The sequence below is a fragment of the Alosa pseudoharengus genome, unplaced genomic scaffold, assembly GCF_046254945.1.
Source record: "Alosa pseudoharengus isolate Yale_2024_CS ecotype anadromous, Long Island Sound unplaced genomic scaffold, YU_APseudo_1.1 YU_APseudo_1.1_scf_20, whole genome shotgun sequence".
Lineage (NCBI taxonomy): Eukaryota > Metazoa > Chordata > Actinopteri > Clupeiformes > Clupeidae > Alosa > Alosa pseudoharengus.
The window spans coordinates 31,996,450-32,020,126 of record NW_027468664.1 but is presented as its reverse complement, the minus strand read 5'-3'; the positions used below and the strand labels follow the sequence as shown (position 1 = coordinate 32,020,126).

General features: G+C 41.7%; 1 protein-coding gene across 1 annotated transcript in view; it reads left to right on the top strand.

Annotated features, from left to right (window-relative positions):
* The window catches only part of LOC143136507 (cytidine monophosphate-N-acetylneuraminic acid hydroxylase-like), a 33,875-nt gene extending 10,465 nt beyond the window's left edge, over positions 1-23,410 (top strand). Inside the window, exons 10-14 of the mRNA XM_076297228.1 lie at positions 1,880-2,023; positions 5,226-5,400; positions 5,832-5,948; positions 22,392-22,507; positions 23,296-23,410. Coding sequence (XP_076153343.1) covers positions 1,880-2,023; positions 5,226-5,400; positions 5,832-5,948; positions 22,392-22,507; positions 23,296-23,410 — 667 coding nt within the window. The remainder of the gene's footprint in view (positions 1-1,879; positions 2,024-5,225; positions 5,401-5,831; positions 5,949-22,391; positions 22,508-23,295) is intronic.
* Positions 23,411-23,677: the final 267 nt, after the last annotated feature.

The window sequence follows — 23,677 nt, the reverse complement described above, 5'->3', positions numbered from 1 at the left end:
GCCAGACTAGCCATGGACCTCAGTTACACAATGCAAGGGAACATAAATCAGCCTATATTTGCACGAACAATAATGGACAACAGCTCTTCAACTTTGGCCTGTTAAAATGTGTATCAACAGTCTAGCGACGCATTTCATCAAGGCCCATTTGGACATGTCAGTTATTTGCACCACTGGTTAGATGTAAAACAGCATTTCGTTTCAGACTACTGTTACTTAATTTGTGCATTAACAATAACGTTTCAGACTACTGTTACTTAATTTGTGCATTGACAATAAAGTATTACATGAACTAAAGATGACTAAAATCTTATGTAGAAGAAGAAACATTCCCAAAAAATCCATCCATCCAAAAATGACCTTTGTTTTTGATAGCTGTTGAAAACGGCATGGAACTGACAGAGATGTTTTTGTTTATAAATAAATAAATAAATAAATAAATAAATAACATTATGCTGATACCTTTTGCTTTTCCCAAATACAATGTAGCCTACAGGTGTAAGTGACCTTTCATCAATCCAGTTGCAATGGATGAACTGTGATGAACTGCCCTACTTGTGATTGTTTAGAGATTTTAAAGGTTTTATAACAATGCTGCATCTTCTTTGGCTATTCTACAATCTATTTACCTTTCTGTGCAGCCGCACACACACACTCAGGCATGCCAAACAAGCATACACAAAAGTTTCAAGAGTGGGGGATGGAGTAAAATATGGAGACAAATTGAAGTGTGCTTTATTTTCGTGGAACGGATGTACAGGACTGAGCGGCGGTCATATTTTGTACCGCTATGCGGTACATCTAGTTTACACAAGAGTAGGGGATGGAGTGGGAGATGGAGACCAATTGACAAGCGTGATTTATTTTTGCAGAAAATGTGTGTGTGTGGGGGGGGGGCATATTTTGTACCGTTCTGCGGTACATCTAGTTATGATATTGAAATTGTATGTGTAAATTGTGTTGGTAGGCTGTTGGTAGGTTGTGTTGGTTTATGAACCCAGGCTAAAGTTGACTAAAAAGAGGAATAAAAATAAAAATAGCCCCACATCATCACATACCCTTCACCATACCTACTGATTGGCATGGTACTTTCCATAAAACCATGGCAATCTCTAGGTATAGTGAAGGGTATGTGATGATGTGGGGCTATTTTAATTCCAAAGGCCAAGGGAACTTTAACAGGATGCATAGTATCCTGGATCCATGAAATAACTGGCCTTTAAAAATAAAAATCTGCCTGCCTATATGGGAATTTAACAAAGGGGTGTGTATTTTAAGGAAGAAAATTTGAAAAAATTGGTGTCCTTAAAGGTTGGATTTTTCGTCATGTTTTTAAGGCATTAAGATGAATTTTCAAAAGATGATTTTTATTCCTCTTTTTAGTCAACTTTAGCGTACAAAAAATATATACTGTAGCCTATATCATTTTCAGAGATTAAAGTTATCAGTCGCTACGACAGATATCCATCAATTTATTTCCGAATAGGCCCTAAAATCATTGTAGATCCCTAAGGGGAAATGTGTCTCCTAAGGCGCATGTTGTAGAAAAATGACTTAATTTTAGGCTACGTTATTATGACATTCACATCATTCTCTGAGCACAGATGTGTGCGTCCAAAATGTCAGCTGGAATAGTGATGTGTGTCGGTGAGCAGAAATGGTGGGCTACGTGAAACTTTGAACATTCAAATTCTGTTAGAAAAAAACGTTGATATCAAAAGGAGCACATCCAGAATCACACTTCCGATATGTCGTCTATGACGCAATTTCTGCTGAAAAATCTAACCCCTACTGTGTCTCTGACCACTTCCTGTTCCCTGTCTCTGACCACTTCCTGTCCCCGTCTCTGACCACTTCCTGTTCCCCGTGTCTGCTGCAGATATATTAAGGAGACCAACATCAAAAACAGCCCAGAGGATCTCAACGCTCAGGTCAGGAAGAACAGTCCTGACATCCTCACCTGGACTCCCACACCTGGGGCTATGCTGGATCTGGGTATAGCACTGAAGCATCCCTCCACTGGGTATGTGTGTGTGTGTGTAGGGGTGTGCCGTTATGAAAAAAGGGGAAGAATCACACCCGTCATGTACAGTCCTTCCGTGGAATCTAACAGACATGATGCATATCTTCTGCATTCCATTGAAGCTTATGTTCTCTGTCTTGCTCTGTCACACGCAAGCATGCATGCATGCATACAGACACACCCATAATGGCTTAATGCCCTTCTACATGAATGGAAGGTCATACTGTATAGTATATAAAACATACATACATACACACTTTTCTCTGTTACTGTATGCCGTGTGTGTTAACACAGTGTGTGGAAGCGTATTTAACAGACATGATGCAAATCATCTGCATTCCTTTAAAGCTCTCTCTCTCTGCTCAGTCACACGCATGCATACACCACACACACACACACATGCACCACAAACACACCTACACACATGCACCACAAACACACCTACACACATGCACCACACACACACACACGCACCACACACACACCTACACACATGCACCACACACACACACACATGCACCACACACACACACACACACACACCTACACACATGAACCACACACACACACATGCACCACACACACACCTACACACATGCACCACACACACACACCTAAACACATGCACCACACACACACCTACACCACACACACACCTACACACACACATGCACCACAAACACACCTACACACATGCACCACACACACACCTACACCACACACACACACACACATGCACCACAAACACACCTACACACATGCACCACACACACACCTACACACACTCACATGCATGCATACAGACACCTACACACATGCACCACACACACACACACATGCACCACACACACACCTACACACATGCACCACACACACCTACGCACCACACACACACATGCACCACACACACACCTACACCACACACACACCTACACACATGCACCACACACACACCTACACACATGCACCACACACACACCTACACACACTCACATGCATGCATAAAGACACCTACACACATGCACCACACACACACACACATGCACCACACACACACCTACACACACTCACATACAGACACCTACACACATGCACCACACACACACACACCTACACACACTCACATACAGACACCTACACACATGCACCACACACACACTTACACACATGCACCACACACACACATGTACCACACACACCTACACACATGCACCACACACACCTACACCACACACACACCTACACACATGCACCACACACACACCTACACACATGCACCACACACACACACACCTACACACATGCACCACACACATGCACACACACACACACCTACACACATGCACCACACACACGCACCACACACACACCTACACACATGCACCACACACACACCTACACACATGCACCACACACACACACATGCACCACACACACACACACACATGCACCACACACACACCTACATCACACACACACCTACATCACACACACACCTACACACATACACCACACACACACCTACACACACTCACATGCATGCATACAGACACCTACACACATGCACCACACACACACACACACATGCACCACACACACACCTACACACACTCACAGACACCTACACACATGCACCACACACACACACCTACACACACTCACATACAGACACCTACACACATGCACCACACACACACATGCACCACACACACACTTACACACATGCACCACACACACACATGTACCACACACACCTACACACATGCACCACACACACCTACACCACACACACACATACACACATGCACCACACACACACCTACACACATGCACCACACACACACCTACTCACATGCACCACACACACACCTACACACATGCACCACACACACACCTACACACATGCACCACACACACACATGCACCACACACACACCTACACACACTCACATACAGACACCTACACACATGCACCACACACACACCTACACACACCAGACATCCCAAGTCTCCCGGAAGTTCCGGGAGTCTCCCGCATATTGATAGCGTCTCCCTGACGCCCGCAAATTAGATGAAATCTCCCGGAATCTAGAGCGAGCGAAGAGCGCGCATGCGAGAGGGAGACCTAAAATCGCGTGTGCATCTGAGTGTAGCGCGCTCACGACAGGGGAGAGAGAGAGGGGTGGCGCGTGTGTGTCTGAGCGCATCCAAGACATAGAGCATCCTGATTGGCCTGTTTCGCCAAATCAACCAATCAGTTTTCAGTGTAGGCGGGCTTTTAATCTCTTTTCTCCCGAACTAAACCAGTTCAGTGTATCTAGGAACAGGAGAGTCACGGCAGAGTCAGTGCAGAGTCACCCCCAAAAAAGGAAAATGTAAGACCCATTTCAAAGTGTACCCTTGTTTATAAAAGTAAAAAATAATGATAGGCCTAGTCTTGCATGATGCACTGTTTGTAACAGTGTTAGCATTGCCCATGGTGGGTTAAATTATTGCAAAAAACATGTTGAGGTGAGTTTAACTAGTGTCAATTCATGTGCATATTATTCAGGCCTATACTAGATGGCTAGTTACCAAGGCTACATGAAAAGACCAAACTGTAAGATCTACATATTTTATTTTTAAAGTTTAAAGTTTAGTATTGTTATTTATTTATTATTATTTATTTTTTTTGGGGGGGGGGGGGCTTCGTGATACCTCCCTGAAATGGCTTTTTGCAGGTTGGGATGTCTGACACACTCACATACAGACACCTACACACATGCACCACACACACACACACACATGCACCACACACACACTTACACACATGCACCACACACACACATGCACCACACACACACCTACACCACACACACCTACACCACACACACACCTACACACATGCACCACACACACATGCACCACACACACACACACCTACACACATGCACCACACACACGCACCACACACACACACAAACCTACACACATGCACCACACACACACCTACACACATGCACCACACACACACACACCTACACACATGCACCACACACACACCTACACACACACACATGCACCACACACACACCTACACACATGCACCACACACACACATGCACAAACTCACATTTATAGATCAATACAGAAGCTTAAAAATATTTATATCAGTGTAGTAACATATACTTGTGAATGTTTTATAATGTGGTTATACATATAGGAGTGCCATAACAGACCCGCCAGCTGGAACAAAGGTGTTTAAAGACAGCTGGGACCTTGACTTGTATGTGGGAGAGCTCAACTCTGCCATTGGTGATGACATTTTTAAGCGCAGAAGCTGGATCCCATTTTATTACAACTGGGCAGGCTTTAAAGACTACAACCTTGTCATTCGGGTAAGATCGTTTTACAAAGTTCACAGCTATCCTAAATACAGAGCCCCTTGTAACAGTCATTGTAGACACAGTACTCCTCCCAACACAATACTGTAACAGGGCTTAAAGTTCTCAGGCACTGTGTCTGATTTCAGGCATGTGCCAGGCTGTTTAAGACTTGAAAATGAATAATGCACATACCAGATTCAAAAATGTTTGGTAGCTTCAGGCATGGAAATTGTCCTTATTTTAAGCTCTATTTAATTATCCCTCTGAACACAATCACCCTAAACACAGAACCCCACTCCCGAGTGTTAGCGTCTGTCGCTAGAACATCTCTTAGGGTGTCGGGAGGAAGACTTACTAAACGTACATACTGCACAGGTACTATACCTGTTGGCAATGGCTATCATTTGCAGTAGCGTGTAATCTGTTTGTATCTGGAATGGCAGGTGATTGAAACGGATGATGATTTTAATCCTGCTCCTGGGGGCTATGACTACTTGGTGGACTTTCTGGATTTGTCCTTCCCCTCCAAGCGCCCAAACAGGGAGCACTCTTACCTGGAGGTAAGTGGGACGATACCGAAACCACACATACCTGTCCAATCTGCAGTTCACAAGTTCATCTGGGCCCAGTTCCCCGAAAGCATCTTAAGCCTAAGTCGTAAACTCCCTCTTACGAACGTCTTAAGATTTGCCGACTGTTTCCCGAAACCATCGTAGCTTAAGAGCATCGTGAAAACACTCGTAGATCTACGAGTGCTCCAGAGTTCTCGTTACCGGCTAAGAGCGTCTTAACAGTACTTCTCACTGAGGTCACCAACAGGACATACAGAGGAATTACAACTCAGAATACATAATCCAACTTACGTTCCCATTCTTTATTGTGTTTACCTGTGATGAATCAGATTTTAGCGTGCAAAATAGCATAGCCTACATTTAATGGTCATAATAATGTGATGAAAAGCGGACAAAAATGCAATTCAGTTATGAAACGAGACGTTGCAAGAGTAGTTTGCCAGAAAGTGAAGGCTATATTTTATTAGGCCTATGAGGTAAAAGCAGAGAAAGGAACATGTGGTTTAGTCTGTACTGCATCAAAATCTAAGCCTACACATTTCCTCACTTTCTTACTCGACTTCTTTCTTATCTTCAAACGTGTTCTTGTGACACCGCAAAAAAGTATTGCATGGTGCAACAATCTAATCTTAAATAATTACAATTATTTATGTCTGTGTGTGGTATATAACCTAGCCTACTTGAGATGCTTACATGCAGATGTCAAAGTATTTCTAATTTCGTATTGATGTGAATTAATGTGTAGATCCGGAGTTTAAATGGTAGGCCTATAGCTGTGACGTGCAGTCACCTGACATCACCATCAAATTATAGGATATTTCAGAACTATTAACGTGGACAGCTCCTCTTAAGAGCATCTTAAGAGCAGTGCACGCGTGTTCACGATACACATTTTCGGGAAACAGTCGGAAAAACCAAACGAATGCTCGTAAGATGAATCGTAGAAAACCCTCTTAAGAGCGTGTCTCTGTCGTTATCGGGAAACTGGGCCCTGGTTCATCTGAAACCGACGCACATGACAACAATTCCAACCAAAACAGTGTCTTGTCCAACTTTGGTTGCGGTATTGTGGAAAACTTCAGTCTGTGGGTAACAAGTTGGACTTTTCCATAACTTGAACTTGACTTGAACTTTGAATGCGGGCACACACACACACACACACACACTCTTCACTCACTCTTGTCATTCCCTCTGGGCTCTGACAAGGTTTTGGGCATTTGTTTATACGTTTAATATTCACAATGGCAGCTATGTACACACCATTGTGGTTTTGTATTGTCTGATGACATAAGAGAGACAAAAATGCATTGATTGGGCCCAGGGGCGTAGCCAGGATTATTTTATAGGGGGGGCCAGCTGGGTCCAGACTTTTTATTGGGGTGGCACTTGGGAATCAAAACTACTATTTGAAAACTACTCAAAAAGTTTTGAAGATTAGGATAGCCTATTTTAATAATGGCAATAAATTGTGTAAAGCCAACACTGATACACAGGTCAGTTTGTTGTCCACTCCAAATCGTTTTCCATAAATAGGCCAATGCTATAAAAAAGTACATTATGATAATGCACCTTACTTAATCAGTCTTATTATGTGTGTACACTCATGATGATTCTAAAACAACTTTACTGTCATGAACAAAGTGAAGGCAAAAAGGTGTTTCTTTGTCGAATAAATTGAGATGCAATGTGTGTCTCGAATTGGATGCCATGCAGGAATTTGCTGGGATCTCAAAACCGTATGAACTTTGCCATAGAGAAACACATGATAGCGTTGGATTATGTACATGCCTTGCCACCACAACACACAAAAACGTGGGGTAAGTCGAGCTATATGAAGTTATTATTTTGATGTCATTTCGTCTGTTTTATAACCCAGAAGGATGTACAGTACTTGGTATCAAATGGTAGCTCTCTATCTCCTCTTTCATCTGACATGCGTGGCATATCCGATCACGGGTTTGTGAGTAGCCTAATTCAAACGAGAGTTGGTTTTTGTACATGATGTTATTTTGCAGTCACGTTGTCTGTTTTTATAGCCCAGAAGCATCGATATACTTGCTACCAATAGATAGCCCTGTGTCTCCTCTTTCTTCTGATATGCTTGCCATATCTATGCGATCACGGGTTCGCGAGTAATTCAAACGAGAGTATTGGGTGCGCAGGTAAACTATAAATGTATTTATTTATTTTCATAGCCTACTTGATCGCACAGGCAAGAGTTTAGTCTCGTTGGAAAGCTCCACTTCTGCCCTGTCACGCAATTAAGGTTTCATCTCGCTGCGATGAACAGTTCTGGAGTAATGTAACAAAGAACTCAGGCAAAGCAGCCTGCCTCTGCCTGACCAGCTGCTATGGCAACTGCTACCACACGCAGTCAGCAAATTATGTTTTTTATAAAGTAGACTAGACTAGGCCCTATTAGCCTACTTTTATTGGAGCCATCCGGAGATATGTGCCTAATATGCTTGCATTTCACCCGAATTTTATCGAAATATTTTTGTAAAGCGTTACCGCGGGCATCCGATTATTTCTGATCAGCCCCACACGTCAATGTCAGAGCCTACCTAAGGACAGCCCAACGCAGCTCACTTGGCTATCGTGACCATAGACTGTATATATAGAACTGGACAGTGTGCCGTCTGTTAAGAGTGATGCGAGCGCTAGTCCAGAGCCCCCTGGTGGCTGGTTGCAGTACAATGTGTAACTCCGCCCATCCCCATGTATTTCAATGGCCAAGTAGCCAACTTTCCGTGTCACTTTTCTCACCTAAAACTATTTTTGTATCTACAACTTTTTATTCGAAAAAAATAGTTTTCAAGATGCTTCAATACACACATTTTTTCTTTTCTCGCTGAAATTATTTTTTTTAATGTTATATTAACAAATCTAAAAAGGGCGTGTTTACACCTATGATTGACAGCTGGCTGGCTGCAGACACGACGCTTTGTCCATTATGTTTTAACGTCTAGGCTGCAGACACTACCACGTCATCGCTCACTTATTTTAACGACACCTGATTTCGACACATAATCTAACCTAAATAAGTGTTGCTGTTAATATCATTAGGCTATATCTTATCACAGTCTGACTAAATACAAAATTGATAGTCATACATTGTGTAGTTGTTTGTAAGAGACATCGTTGTTAGTTGTGACAGATTCTTTGTGAAAAAAGATATGTGCTGTTCTTTCGTAGATGCTAAGTATATTAGCTCATAGCATGCTACATCATGCTAGCATTAGCCAGTTGATAGGTAAAGTAAAAGGGCTGACGTTAGCCATAGTCACCATCATTTACAGTCCTACTTGTTTCAAATGGTTTAACGTAACCAGTGATTGCCGCCATCATCGTTGCAACTTCATTTGAATACACTTAAGTCACTGGAGAAGGCGATGTTAAGTTTCATTAACGTTAACTCTTGCTTAGTTTTGCGAATGGCAATAAACGCCACCTAGCCTGCTAGGTCGACAACCTCGGTATGCCCATTTATGAATCAGCCCGACAAATAACGTTACTTGTGTTTTAGTGAAGACATTATTGGACCATAGCTTAACGTGAGGAGGGATTCAAAGTTACAAATGGTTAGTATGCTCAGAACAGCGGTATCTGAAAATGCGTTAAGGTATCGTTGTTACCTGCGATTGCACTGCTGGAGAAGCATTTTGCATTGGTATGATTTGATCAGGCCTTGCCAGTGATGTGTAATCCTCCCGTAGACGTACATCATTTCAAAATAATACGTCTAAATTGAAAACTGTGACAACTCATTGATAGGCTCTCTCAATATGTCTGTAATCGTATGCCTCTACCACAGGCTTGCTAGTCAGAGAGGGTGCTTCATTATAAATCAAAAATGTAATATTGCAGCCTTCATGTCAGCTGTAAAAATATGAGAACATGGACCTACTACATCAGGATACTCTGTAAACATTTTACACATAATCAGGAAGCTACTTTGCTGTTCAGTGTGTGATGTGTTTAAAGTGGTACTACGTTTAAAGAAACATTTTTATTCTTTGTTTCAAGTGCATAAGAAAATACCACATTATGATGATGGTTATGGTTACCCTTAACAAATACAAAACAATATAATACTTAAAACAGGGATCAATCAATAGCCTAATGAAATAAACAATGAAAATGAGGGGGGAAAGCAATAATAAATAATAATGCCCATTCAATCAATAATATAATAACAATAACATGGTAAGACTACATTAAGGAGAATATCAATAATAAACAATGTCAAATTAATCAACAGCCTATAATAAAATAAAACAGTACTACTGCATACAAACCATAATGTATAAGAAGTGCTTAAAAGACCAAAAACTATCACAAGAACGAAGAGCACTGGGCAACTCATTCCACCAACATGGAACCACTGAGGAAAAGAGTCTTGAATTTGACCTAGCGTTTAAGACTGGTCGACACAACAGACGCTCATCAGAAGACCGCAGTGGGCGGTTGGGGATGTATATCTTGATCATTGAATTAAAATAACAAGGAGCAGATCCAGTCAGTGTCCTATAGGCCAAAGTGAGAGATTTAAATTTAATTCTGGCTACTGTAGGGAGCCAATGGAGAGTAACTAGGAGAGGAGTTACGATGTGTTCTCTTTGGCTGATTGAAGACCAGTCATGTTGCAACATTCTGAATGATATATCACACAAAAGAAATTAAAAAAAAATCAATATTGATTTAGTATCAACCAATAATTATTTTGATATTAATATTCTTGTAACGTCTACATCTTTGTGTAGGCTACAGTTAAATACTAAGCAATGGCCTCTGACTTAAATACCAAGGCAGTTAAATGACCGTGGTATGGTATAGTCTACGTGATACACAGGACTACACAGTAAACCCATTTAAAAAGCATCATCATCTCAGTATACCCATTTAAAATAGGCAAGGATACGTATTCAATAACATTTGGGGTTGCTCACAGTATACCCACCACTGCAACTAACTAACTAGACTACACCACTGGTTAAATGGCGCATTGCAATTTACAATTTGTGTGAGTTCAGGGGCATACAGAAAGTTGAAGTTTGGGTGACATCAATAAAGAAAATAGAAACAAAGGGATGTGTACAGCCTCAAGAATGAATGATGTCACATTAACAGAAGGTTCAGAGCAGCGGCAGACCTTTCTTGGTGCCACGCAAGTTATTGAAAGTCATGTGTTTTCAGAACGTAGTGGTGCTGTGCCATGTCCCATGTATAAGGGGCTTCAGGTTGATCCAGTGACGGTGGGTGATGTCAGGGAGATGGATGTCAGGGGACTTGGAGAAAGGAGGAGGACATGCCACCTCAGACCACCCCAGCCAAACCACTTCACGTAGGCATTCCCTTGCTTGCAGACTAATGTAGACCATGGAGACCACCTTGCCGCCACCTCCAGTACATTCAGCCATCTTACCTGCAAAAAGGAAAGTTACAATAAAGTTAGTCAGACAATTTTACAACATTACAAAGCATCTAATCAGGCACTCAACACCACTAGTAATACCAATTAATTAAATATATGTGTGCAATAAACTTCACAGCCTATCTAATGTTAACTACACATTTAAATATGCGGTGGGAATGTTATTAACTTGCGTCAGCTTGAAAAATAACGTTATCAGTATGACTGATCATGGACGTTAGATGACAAACTAAGGTCTTTCTCAAATGTTCACCGATATCCCTGGGAAGTGACTGGTTCTTGGCGTAGTGTTTAATGCAGGCGTTTCATTTATCAATCATTCACTTATGCGGTCTACAACTACCGACCTACCGATCTATTTTTTATAGTCTATGCTACCGACCTACCATCACAGAAGTAGCTCTAACAGAGGTGTCTGTCGTTAACGTTAGAAAAAATGCAACGCTGGCAAATTGGCTAGTAGTTACATTAACATGACGGGTTGATGAGGTCCATGCTTCACATTACGTTAACGTTAACTTGCGTTGCTTTATCACATCATACCGTTGCTTTATCACATCATATACTGTACTGACTGTCTAGTGTTATTAATCCCCATGTACAGGCAATGGTTACTCCATGTTGAGATGGCATACATTAAGATTGAGATATTTGAAAACAGCAACAACTAATAAAACCAAGTATATCATGCATCGACTGTTACGGGAGCTGTGTGCTAATCTTCACTTCAACGACTAACTTAGCCTTGTAGCTGCTAACGTTAGCATGTAATTCGCTGTCCGTATTTCTGTTGTTAGCTCATTAGTATTCACCATACTAAATTGTCACAGTCTATAATCAACATAATAAGCTCTCTTAGACGTAATTTAAGAACAACAATAGACAAAAAAACTTTTCAGTTGATACGCAACACTTACCAGACAAGAACAAACCGATTGTTGTTTGTACTGTTTAGCTAACTCACAGCCGCAAAATTCATCCAGCCAGCTAGCCTTCGGCGCCGAGTCGACCTGCGTTGTGGAAAGGAGAAGGGGGCGGGTTTCACTTGACAAGGGGCGGGTTTAACTCGCTGAGTGGCAACTGAGTGGGCGTGCCTGACCGCGACTCCTCTTCACTGCGCATGCTTCAACTTCTGCTGCGCAGCCGCACTTCAAATTGGTTGCAAATTTTCCAAGATGGCGTCGCCTCGGCGGCTTCAATTCCATAGAACACTGCTGAATGCAACCACACTGTCCAGTTCTATATATACAGTCTATGATCGTGACACATTCTAACATCTATTAGCATTAATGTTCCAACTCATCATCAACTCACCTGTTGTTACTGAGGTTAAGTAATAGGCTAGTCTACTAAGTGTTTTTAACAGATGACTTGAATTGTCCTACTGCTGCACTAGCCTACTTACGATTTGATCACAACCGTGGGCTAGATAGAGTGCAGTAATTGGTTGTCCCTGCTTTGCAAAGTGTTGGCAAAGTGCCGTCGAAAACGGCAGCAATTTTTTTTTTACTTTTCACTGAACGGAGCTGGGGGGGCCAGCAGGGTGGCCAAGCTTTGACCAGTGGTGGCCGTGGCCCCCCCTGGCCACCACGTAGCTCCGCCCCTGATTGGGCCCTGACCAGGTTTGGCCAATTGATGTTCACAATGGCAGCTATGTAGCCTACCATATTTCAGTTATTTGCACAGATTTAGCTAAGTGAGTTGCATAGGCTTTTGGATGGATGCTTCTGTAATGCTTTTTGGTTTTGTATTGTTTGATGACATAAGAGAAACAAATGCACTGATTGAGCCCTGACCAGGTTTGGTCAATTGAAGCAAAGTCCTTTTAGGCAAGTCCCTCCACTCGGCGGCCATATTACAACGCTTTTTGGGCACTCATCGGGCATCCATTTCAGCAGAAATGCGCAAGGCTTCACGACACCAATCTTGCTCCAGCGGCGAGATCACAACACGATCACAACATGATTGGCACGATGTCTTCACAACACACCACATTATTGGCTCAATGTATTCACAACACAGCACATGATTGGCTCAATGTATTCACATGGCGACGTTTTGCTGTGGAAAAAAGAAAAAGTTAAAATACTGTTTCTATTCGGAACGAACCAATTGGGAAAAAATTCTGGTTCAAAGCCCTGGTCCTTACACACACACTCCTAACCCTATGCTCCTCTTTAGCAGGAGCCCAACCCCATGCTCCTCTATTGCAGTAAGAGGGCTGAGGGTATTGATGCTCATTGGTTGTGGTGGCACCAGGGTTGGGTCAGATTACTTTGAAATGTAATCCATTACTGACTACAAATTACATGGCAATTTTTGTAATCAGTAACATAATCAGGATTACCAAAAACATGTAACGTAATCTGATTACTTTAGGATTACTTTTAGATTACTTCAATAAATATGTCCCTTAAGTAAAAGACACCACCACTGAATTGATGAAAGAATTCTCATTCTATGTTTCTGTTTATTATTTCATTACATCTAAGAAATCTCTTTGCTCTGAGTAAAGCATTCCTGTGTGAATTAACTGATCTTTTCCTCCAAAAATCTTAATGTAGCCACTTGTTTTAGTGTTACCATTTACTTTGAGGTCACCAGGTCCCATTGTCTGAAAAACACCCAAAACTAATACATTTCTATAGCTATTCTCCACTTTGGGGGTGGTATTTTGGTGGTTGAAATTTTCCCCATCCCAAAATTGATCACTTAGTCATGGATGTGATCATGGATCACTATTCTCCAAACATGAACAACTCAGCTTAACCTTTATAAGGGCACACCTGGACAATGAATTTAGCTTTCTCTGGATTTTTTTGACCCAGGAACATGGCCTGAGATTGAATGACACCATGTCCATTTCAATTGTGGGGGTGAGAAAATTATTCCTTTGGGATGTTTTTCAACCAGGGGGACCTGGTGACTTTCTCAAAGTAAACGGTAACACTAAAACAAGAGGCTACATTAGGATTAGGAGGAAAAGATCAGGCAGTGTGCCGAGAGACCTGCCCCAATAGTAAATAAGTTAGTGAGTAAGTATAGATACTCTTTTGATCCCGTGAGGGAAATTTGGTCTCCCAATCCGCAAATTAGTGAAGCACAGTGAACACACAGTGAGGTGAAGCACACAATGAGCACACAGTGAGGTGAAGCACACACCAACCCAGAGCAGTGAGCTGTCTGCTACAACGGCGCTCGGGGATCAATGAGGGGTTAGGTGCCTTACTCAAGGGCACTTCAGCCGTGGATGTGGGCATGGGAGAGCAGTGCTCAACCACTTTCCCCGCCCACATTTTTTCTACTGGTCGGGGATCGAACTGGCAAGTCCGAAGCTTGTCGAATTAAAAGATAACTAGGCTATCATTAATAAGTTGCATTGCTTGCATGATAAAATGTAATCAGGTAATCCCCAACAATGTAACTGTAATCTGATTACACAATTTTTTTTATTGTAATCTGGGCTGATTATAGTTACTTGATTTTTGTAATCTGATTACGTAATCCAGATTACATGTAATCCGTTACTACCCAACCCTGAGTGGCACCGACATGGTTTCAGGTTTCATGGTCAGGCAGCTGTGGTCAGACCATCCCATAACCCTCTACTGTCATTTGGCTCAAGTTTGCTTTCCAGATTGTGCGTCTAGTCAGCTTTGGCCTTAATGCAGCTCTCAAAGTCATATTTAGCCACCTTGTATAGAACTATGTCCCCACTTTTATAGACGTTATGTTTGTTTTTCCATATATGTTTTACCTCTCTGTTAAACCATGGCTTATTATTACTGTACAGTGCACAGTCACAGACTTAGTAGGCAAAGTTTATATTTAACCACCTCAGCAAATTCTTTAAAAACAAACTAGTCTGTATTATCAAAACAGTCCTTGAGTGCACAAATTGCTTGAGAAGACCATTGTTTTACTACCCTAGTCGTTGTTTTAACAGTTTTTAGTTTCTGAAGACAGACAGGGATTAGAAAGACAGTGTTATGGTCTGATTGCCCTAGGAGAGCCCAGGCTACTGCATGAAAGGCATCAGCAATGGTACAATAACATTGATCCAATACTTTATCATACCTGGTGGGCACCTGAGTCTGCTGTGTAAACCTGGTCAGAGACCGCTTCAAGTAGATGTGGTTAAAGTCCCCTAGAACCAACACCGTAGCCGTTAGATGAGAGTTTTCAATGTTTGTGATGTGAGCAGAAAGTTGCTGAGCTGCTTCAGACTCGGTAGCTTGAGGAGGTATATAAAATGACCAGAGATGAGACCATAGACCAGAGATGAGAGATATATGAGAGAACTCACCCGATAAGCTTTCAATATCCTTCTGAGATGTTTTCATACATCCTGAATAAAGAAAGACCCCCATCCCCAAGGATCTCCAAACATTTCCTCCATTTTCCTCCAAAATGTTTTTGATTATGGCTGATTCAAAATAGTTTGCCTAGATTTTTAGAAGAGCAGATCTTCAAGTGGACATCTGTATTCTTAATATGGGCTTCGGTCAGTCAAGGCATTTGAGCTTTTTCTGGTTTGGTTGAAAGTTGTGAAAAACAGGAATATGATTGGCATGAATGCTCTGTATATTCTTATAAAACAGCATTTTCTGAACAATACAACCACATTTCTTAACAGATTTAGCTATTATTTACTTATGTTTGATACTCAGGCGGAGCTTTACACAGAAGGCTTTCATGTGCGCATACAGGTGTGGCACCAGCTGTTCTTTGCCTTGTAAGTTCTTGTTCAGTGTTTTCAGATGGTGAGTAAAAATGCCAGGTCTGCCAGCCAGCGAATAAAACTGCTTCAGTACATAGCCTGGCTGAGAGTGGTAGAGTACATCCCCGTATTCAGCATCCACATCAGAAAGGAAAGCTTGAAATGTTCTGTTGTACAGTCCTCTAGCTCGAATTATGTTGACAGTTTTACAACAGTGTTCATCACATCGGCCAGCTGGACAGTCTTGGCACACAGTGCTTCTTGGTGGATTATATAGTGCACCCTAACAGCCTCACCTCCGCTCTCTTTTACCTTGGCGCACACCATCGATGCCATTCCTTTGCAATCGCCCGTCATGGCTGGAGCTCCATCCGTTGTTACTCCACAGAGCTTGTCCCATTTAAGCCCCATCTTTTCAACTGCCTCTGACACAGCTTCAAAAATATCTTGTTGTGCCTTTTAGGCTCATCATATCAAGCAGCTCCTCCATACAGCAAAAATGATCATCTACTCCCCGCAAAAAAATTAACAGTTGCGCGGTGTCTATAGCATCTGTGCTCTCATCGCATGCTATCGACTAAAAATCAAAAGCACAAGCTTTGTCTCTCAACTGAAGTTTCAAGTTAGCTGACACGTCCTCGATTCTCCGCACCACTGTATTTCTGGATAAGCTCACATTGTTGAAATCCTGCACTTTCTCCGGGAACATTATTTCTGTGACTTTGATGAGGCACTGCTTTTATGAAATCACCGTCTGCTGTTGTGGCGTTTTCCTGTATTTTGCACGAAAAAAAAAAACAGTTGTTGAGCTTGCAGGTTAGCTACCATTTGCTTGACTTTCTGTGTTCGTTCGGTGTATGATGCGTAGCTCTGATGTTTGGTCTCATAGTGCATTATACATTATAGTCTTTCATCACAGCAACATCTTCATTGCAAATCAGACAGACACACTTTCTGATTTCTGATTTCTTTGAAAAAATATTCATTTTCCCACCGTGTTTGAAATCTTCTACACTCACTTGCTATTTTTCGTTTCTTGGGTGCTGCCATTTCTGGTGATGTTTACATGGATGGCTCCATCTAGTGTTGAAACTGAGAAGTGCAACAGAGTTGAGCTCAAGCTTCTTGTGTGGGCCATATTCAATTATATTTTCAGAATTTGCTGCGGGCCAATACAAACTGGACCGTGGACGCAGTTGGCCCGTGGGCCGTAGTTTGGACACCCCTGGTCTAGATGAAAAGGCATTAAATGACTACTGCAAAAGATTAGAGACAAACAACAAAGTCTTGTTTTAGGCTAGGCTACTGTATGTCCTCAAGAATGGGACCAGAGATAAACTCAATACGTCTTGTATTTGGAAGTGACCGTTGGGGTATACTACAAATCTCGATTAGTAGGTTAGTGAGGTATGTTGCGCTCAAAGCCAGGGTATGCTGTGACACAAAAGTGGATCTGTTTTAACGTCGCTATTACCCTGGAAATCCAGAGTTCTCGCAAAAGCATAATGGAATTGTCTCTGCGAGACACTCTGGCAAAGAGCAATGATGTACGTTACTTTTACCCCAACATTCCGGGAAACCAGCTAAACTGATGAAGACAGCGCTGCAAGCGCTGCTTGGAGGACAGCGCTGCTTGGAGGACAGTTCACATCGGTCGTAAGTTCACATTGGTCATAATGTTATCCGATTGCGTCGAAGTCCGAAATAATTCAGAGTAAACATGGTCTAGTGTTATCCAATTGCGTGCAGTGAGATTTTTAAATGCATGCTTGTTGCCGCCCCTCAAGTTGGGCCATTACATTGTTCTTTGCCAGACCCTTAATCTTTCTAGATTATCAGGGTCTGTATTTTCCAGGCTACGTCGCTATATCACCATGGTATCTTATGCTCGCAACTAAACCTGGTCGGGAGGAGGTTATGTGCTAACCTAGCGTTCATGGGCTTCGTAAAAACCTTTCTCCGAGTGAAAACATCATCATTCCGCGTCATTCACGTCACTTAATGTGTGAGTCAGAGGTCGGAAACTGGGGCTAGATTTTGCTAACATAGTTGCCCAGTTAGGGGCTCGTCATCACTTTTGTCGCCACGTTGTAGTTCGTTTGTAGTCCATGTGGCCTTTCATGTCCAACAGTTTTAATGTGAACTTGGGAATTTGCCCTTTTTATCACTTGAAAAGCTGCATATCTTTCTTTCACGAGCATCTTACACTATATTTTAAGCAAATAAAGTTGTTTGTTTAGGATTAGTGAGTGTATGTTTTACCCTTTGTTGTGGCATCCGTGTTTGTCACACATTCGATGGCAAAGCACTTGAACACTTGCTGTCGGAAAAACAAAGTAGCCATGGGGGCGGTCCTTGTCATTCCGAGGTGCTCTGAATGCACCCTAAGTTATAGCTCAAATCGTGTAATCTACCGCCCACTGACCAATCAATTGTCTTGAAAAACAAAGTTATCTCACATGTAGGATTCTGTCATATATCTTACAGGTGGAGCTCCGCCTCTACAAACATTTTGGATTTCAAATGCGCTTTAATAGTGTTGTGCATGCAAATATGCCACTATGGACGTGCATACCATACAACATCTGATGACAATCGATTTATTTGATGTTATAGGTTAGACACTAAAAATGACCGCAGTGTAGATTACTCTATCGCTCATAAATGTGGAAGTAATTGTTTTTTTAATATAGGCGGTCTTGTGCGTCTCCACGTTTCACGATTGGCCAATGTCATCCCAACACTGAGAACACACACAAATCTGAGCTGAAAGCCTAGTGACAAATATATCACATAACTGCTATCGTAGTATCACTTAGCACATACCCCTGAGTCAAGGCTTTGTGAAGCCTCGATATGTCTAACGTGCTTCGTGCTGCAAAGTCTTGAGATGTTTTGTTTATTGTTTTTTTGTTTTGTGTCCACTGCAAAGTCTTGAGATGTTTTGTTTATTGTTTTTTTGTTTTGTGACCAGAGGGGTATTTCACAGATAGATAAGGGATTAAGCTGGTATTTTTGGTTATCCTGGATGAATTTAGCCTTCACTTGGTTTCACAAAAGAGATGAGTTACCATGGGGATTTATTCTCTGCACCTAGCCTGGTCCCGACCAGGCTAACAGCCAAGCTAAGTTAATTCTAATGGTAATTATGTTGTCTTATTGGCTCAGCTAGCTGTCATTCAAATCAGACCTCCGTGCTAATTTTTAAGGAGCTTTATTCCATTTATATACTATTTGCTAAATGTATTTGCTCGCAAAACAAAACAGATTGTCTGCCTACTACCATATGGTTATTATTTTATTGATATAGCCTTATAATTATTAACATAGGTACTCTTTGTTTGCTTCTTTTGTTGATAGACGTTTGATGAATAGCCTACTGTAGTTGATTGGAAGTGGAGGGGCAAGTTTTCGAAGGTGTTTTTAACAATAATATAAAGGTATATCATACTATGTGCATCTTTGCAGTGGCAAGCGATTTCTTAATGGCGTTGCGTGCCAAGACAAGGAAGCACTCACACGTGGGTGCATACGTAAATTTGCATTCAGTTGGTCTACCACGTCTACTCCTGCTGTTTTACAGAAATAGCCATGATTCCCCATTCCGAAAAGGACAACTTCACTTCATTGTTAGTCTATATCAAAAGAGGTTGTTCACTTTGCGTGAATGACGCTATTTTCCGCGTCTTTTTTATTCCAACCGTGAGTTCTTTGGGGCAGAAACGAGAACGCACACACATCCTGAATTACTTACACCTGGCTTGGCATAGTTGCTCCTACTCATCTTGGATTGGCGTTAGTGAAACGAGTTTAGCTAGGATGACCAGACAACGCTATGTCAAACCTCGCTTTATCACTTATCTTGGATTTCTTAATTCTGCCTTTGTGAAATACCCCTCTGCAAAGTCTTGAAATGTTTTGTTTTTTTGTTTTGTGACCTGCAAAGTCTTGAGATGTTTTGTTTATTGTTGTTTTTGTTTTTTGACCTGCAAAGTCTTGAGATGTTTTGTTTATTGTTTTTGTTTTGTGACCTGTAAAAGTATGCGAGCCATGTACAAGGCTTAAAGTTCTCCGTCGTAGGACGGATTTCCGTCAATTTGATTTTAGAAATGTTATTTTTGAGATCGATGCAGATCCGATGAGAAAAAAAATAGGAGGGGGGGGGGACTATCACCTTTGCTTTTCCTTTTTAAGGCAACTACAAATATTAGGTCCGATGAATTAATGTGTGTGATGGTAAATGTTTAAAGACCTAATAGTGTTCTTGAGAACTTTCTGTGTCTCAATCAGTGACCGCTCAAGAAGATAGCCTACGTCAGCCATGAGTTTCGCTTTGTTTATGTTGTAGCTACACACTTGTCTCGGGCGTTTCCTTAAAAAAAAAGAAAACGTATGGAGGACTATAACGGTTGGCCAATCCGTTTAACTTTTTTGGATATGATATTGTGAGCTCTATGTGCGAATTCGGAGAAGAAGCGTAGGCTGTGTTCTTTCCGTGCATCAATGTAGACAATTTCTTACTATCGCGAACTCTTGTCAGGGGAGGTCATTCATTTTGGGTGTCACCTATGACTTGAACAGATAGCCTGCTATGCCACCCGATGTAGGCTACTATTATTGTTACAGTTTTTAATCAATGCAAGTAACATTATGTGTAAAGCGATGCAATATAAACCGTAGCCTATGCAATTTATTATCCAGTCTGTTATGACATGTACAACAATGTTTTTCACAATATGCGACGGAAGGTTTTGACTGGACTCACTTTTAACGAAAGTAGGTTGTGAGTGTATGTTGACAAAAAATAACCATACAATTAAAATAGTTAACTTAAAACTTTGCTATAAAATATTATTAATTTATAGCACAAAACCATAACCAGTAGGCCTACCAGAACCTCGCATATTAGAGTCATGATTTGTGTGCGTCTATTTGGCAAGGCCACTAGCTTTCATGGATGCGTTGTTGCTAAAGGAAGGCAAGGCAGGTGTCAAAAGTTAAAAAATTAATGGAGATGGGCAGCTGTTGGAAACGGGGGAGAACTAACAAGTTATGGTGTAAAGAAATTAAAGTGCCACGGGTTTACTTTTGCGCGGTTCGCTGCAAGAAAACTGTTTATGGATGCAATAGGAAAACGTTTTAGCACGCCACCAATCAGAAGACCGCCATAAGGTTAACGTTTGTGCACTTCAGGATATCTTCCCTACCTGGTGCAACTAGCCACCACAACAGAGGTAGGCTACGTTTATCTATGGCTGACCGTTTTTACGTTTAGAAAGTAGGCTACGCATGTTCTTTCATAGCGCAACACGACCTGTCCCTCACCATATCGCAACCAATTGTCAACCTTATACAATCTGTTGCTGAAGACAAGCGCCCTCTCCAGATTGTCGTTATCAAATGCGCAGACCTCCTGCATGAGCACACACAGTATTGGTGCTCATTGGAAAACTGAGTTGTCTGTAAAACTCAAAATTACCATGTTTTCATTAAATGCGGATGAGGCAACAAATGTTGTAGAACAAATGTTGTAGAACAATATCTAGAATGTTCTGATTCGTTACTTTGATGAGGAAATGGGAAGTCTTGCAAACTTCATTTTATAGATTTTACTTGGTGTTGAATTGCATATTAACAAGAAAAAAAATCTCCCCTTTAAACACTTTTGGCCTGAATTAATTAAATAAGAGTGTAAGTTAAAGCCTTTCTATAATATTGCTGCACTAGAAAAGAACAGCAATGGCTAATCAGCAATGGTCAGGGATGGTACTGAAATATTATTTTGTTCATCAGGAAAACTCAATCTCAATCAAGAACACTCTCAATTCGCCTTATTCACATGGCGGCCATTGGCGACTAGAACGAGGCTACAGGGTACACAAACCATAGGATTGTTATGTTCTATGCATTCACCTGTAGGTGGCATTAATTATATAGTAAGTGTAGCCTCGTTTTGGTTTAAACAATGGCCGCCGTGTGAATAAGGCGAATACTCCCTTTACTTTGCTGTTTGCATCTTTTTGTACATTATAAACCAATAGGTCGCGACTGCAAAAGGGGTGCTATCTCTATAGGTAGATATAAACAACGTATGAGTTATGGCCTAAAAAAAGTTCAGTCAAACGATTTCTTTTCACTTTAATCCCTGCATGTAGACCTGTCACCTTATAGTATTTGGATCTTGTTTTCCTTGCTTGCCTGTCGGATCAAAAAAAAAAGCATTTCAATGTGTCTGTGTGTGTGTGTGTGTGTGTGTGTGTTGTGTTGGGTGTGTAAGATGAAGAACAGGGTGGGAGTGATGAGGCACGTGGTGAAAAATGGTCTGTTGTGGGATGATCTGTACATCGGCTTCCAGAACCGACTCAGCAGAGATCCCGATGTTTATCACCACAGGTGAGACATGGGAATACACACACACACACACACATAAATACACACACACACACTTAAGCCCCCTACATAGTCGCCATTCCCAACCTGTAGCGCAACAATGTGATGTCACAGGAGTGCACGGGAGCATTTATACTTGTGCGTGGTGGTCGCGACACTAGTTGCAATATTCTCCTGAACAGAGGTGTCACTGTTGTGAAAAGGCTATCGCTACCTACTTTACACAGTAGAAGAAGCAGTCAGTAGCATTGGCAGTAAAAGCTAGTCTCAATGATAGGCTACTTCAAACTTTGGTTGCTGCTCACGTATGTGTTCACGTATCCAGCAAACTATTAAAAATTCACGACTGTAACAAAACAGACCTCCGAACTGCAACTCTCGCTTGCCCTCGAACTAGTCCATTTTCCGGTTTCCACTTTGTCATGCTCAGCTGAAAAAATAGAGTGGTGCGCGAACGTGCGCGACCTGGCCAAAATCCTGGTGCGCCAGTGAGATCTACGTAATTTTGACGTCACATTGTCACGCTACCGGTCGGGAACGTCGAGTATGTAATACACTTTAGGCAGACATACACACACACACACACATACACTCAGGCAGACATACAGTACACACACTATCACACACACACACACAAAACAAGGTATTGGCACTTACACACACACAACAATCACAAACATACTCTACATAAATCACTTACACACACATAAGCACACAGACACACTGTGAAATTCTATTCTTATGAAATTATGTTATATTTTGTGTGTTGGGTGCCATTCCATCTTCTGTAGATTTTGGAACCACTTCCAGGCATGCCTGCCTACCTCCAGTCCTGATTGGGCCTCCTTCCTTCAGCAGCCACTGGATGCAAACGATCCTGAGGGTTCCATGTGTGTGATGCCATGACAACCTTGGGGATTGCTTCCTGACAACCCCCAACAGAGTTCAAGCAGAGTAGACACATAAGTTCAAATCACAAAGGAAGAAACATCAGCCGCCTCAAAGGCTCAGAGCCTCATCATTCTATTCGGTTGTTAAGGCGAGACACTACAGGTGAATAGGGTAAAACATTTAACTAGCAGATATCACTATGAAACTTCCCCAGTTGATTACTGACATTAATATAAGAAAGAAATGTATTACAAGTTTTCTGTAATTGAATGTTTAAATGTG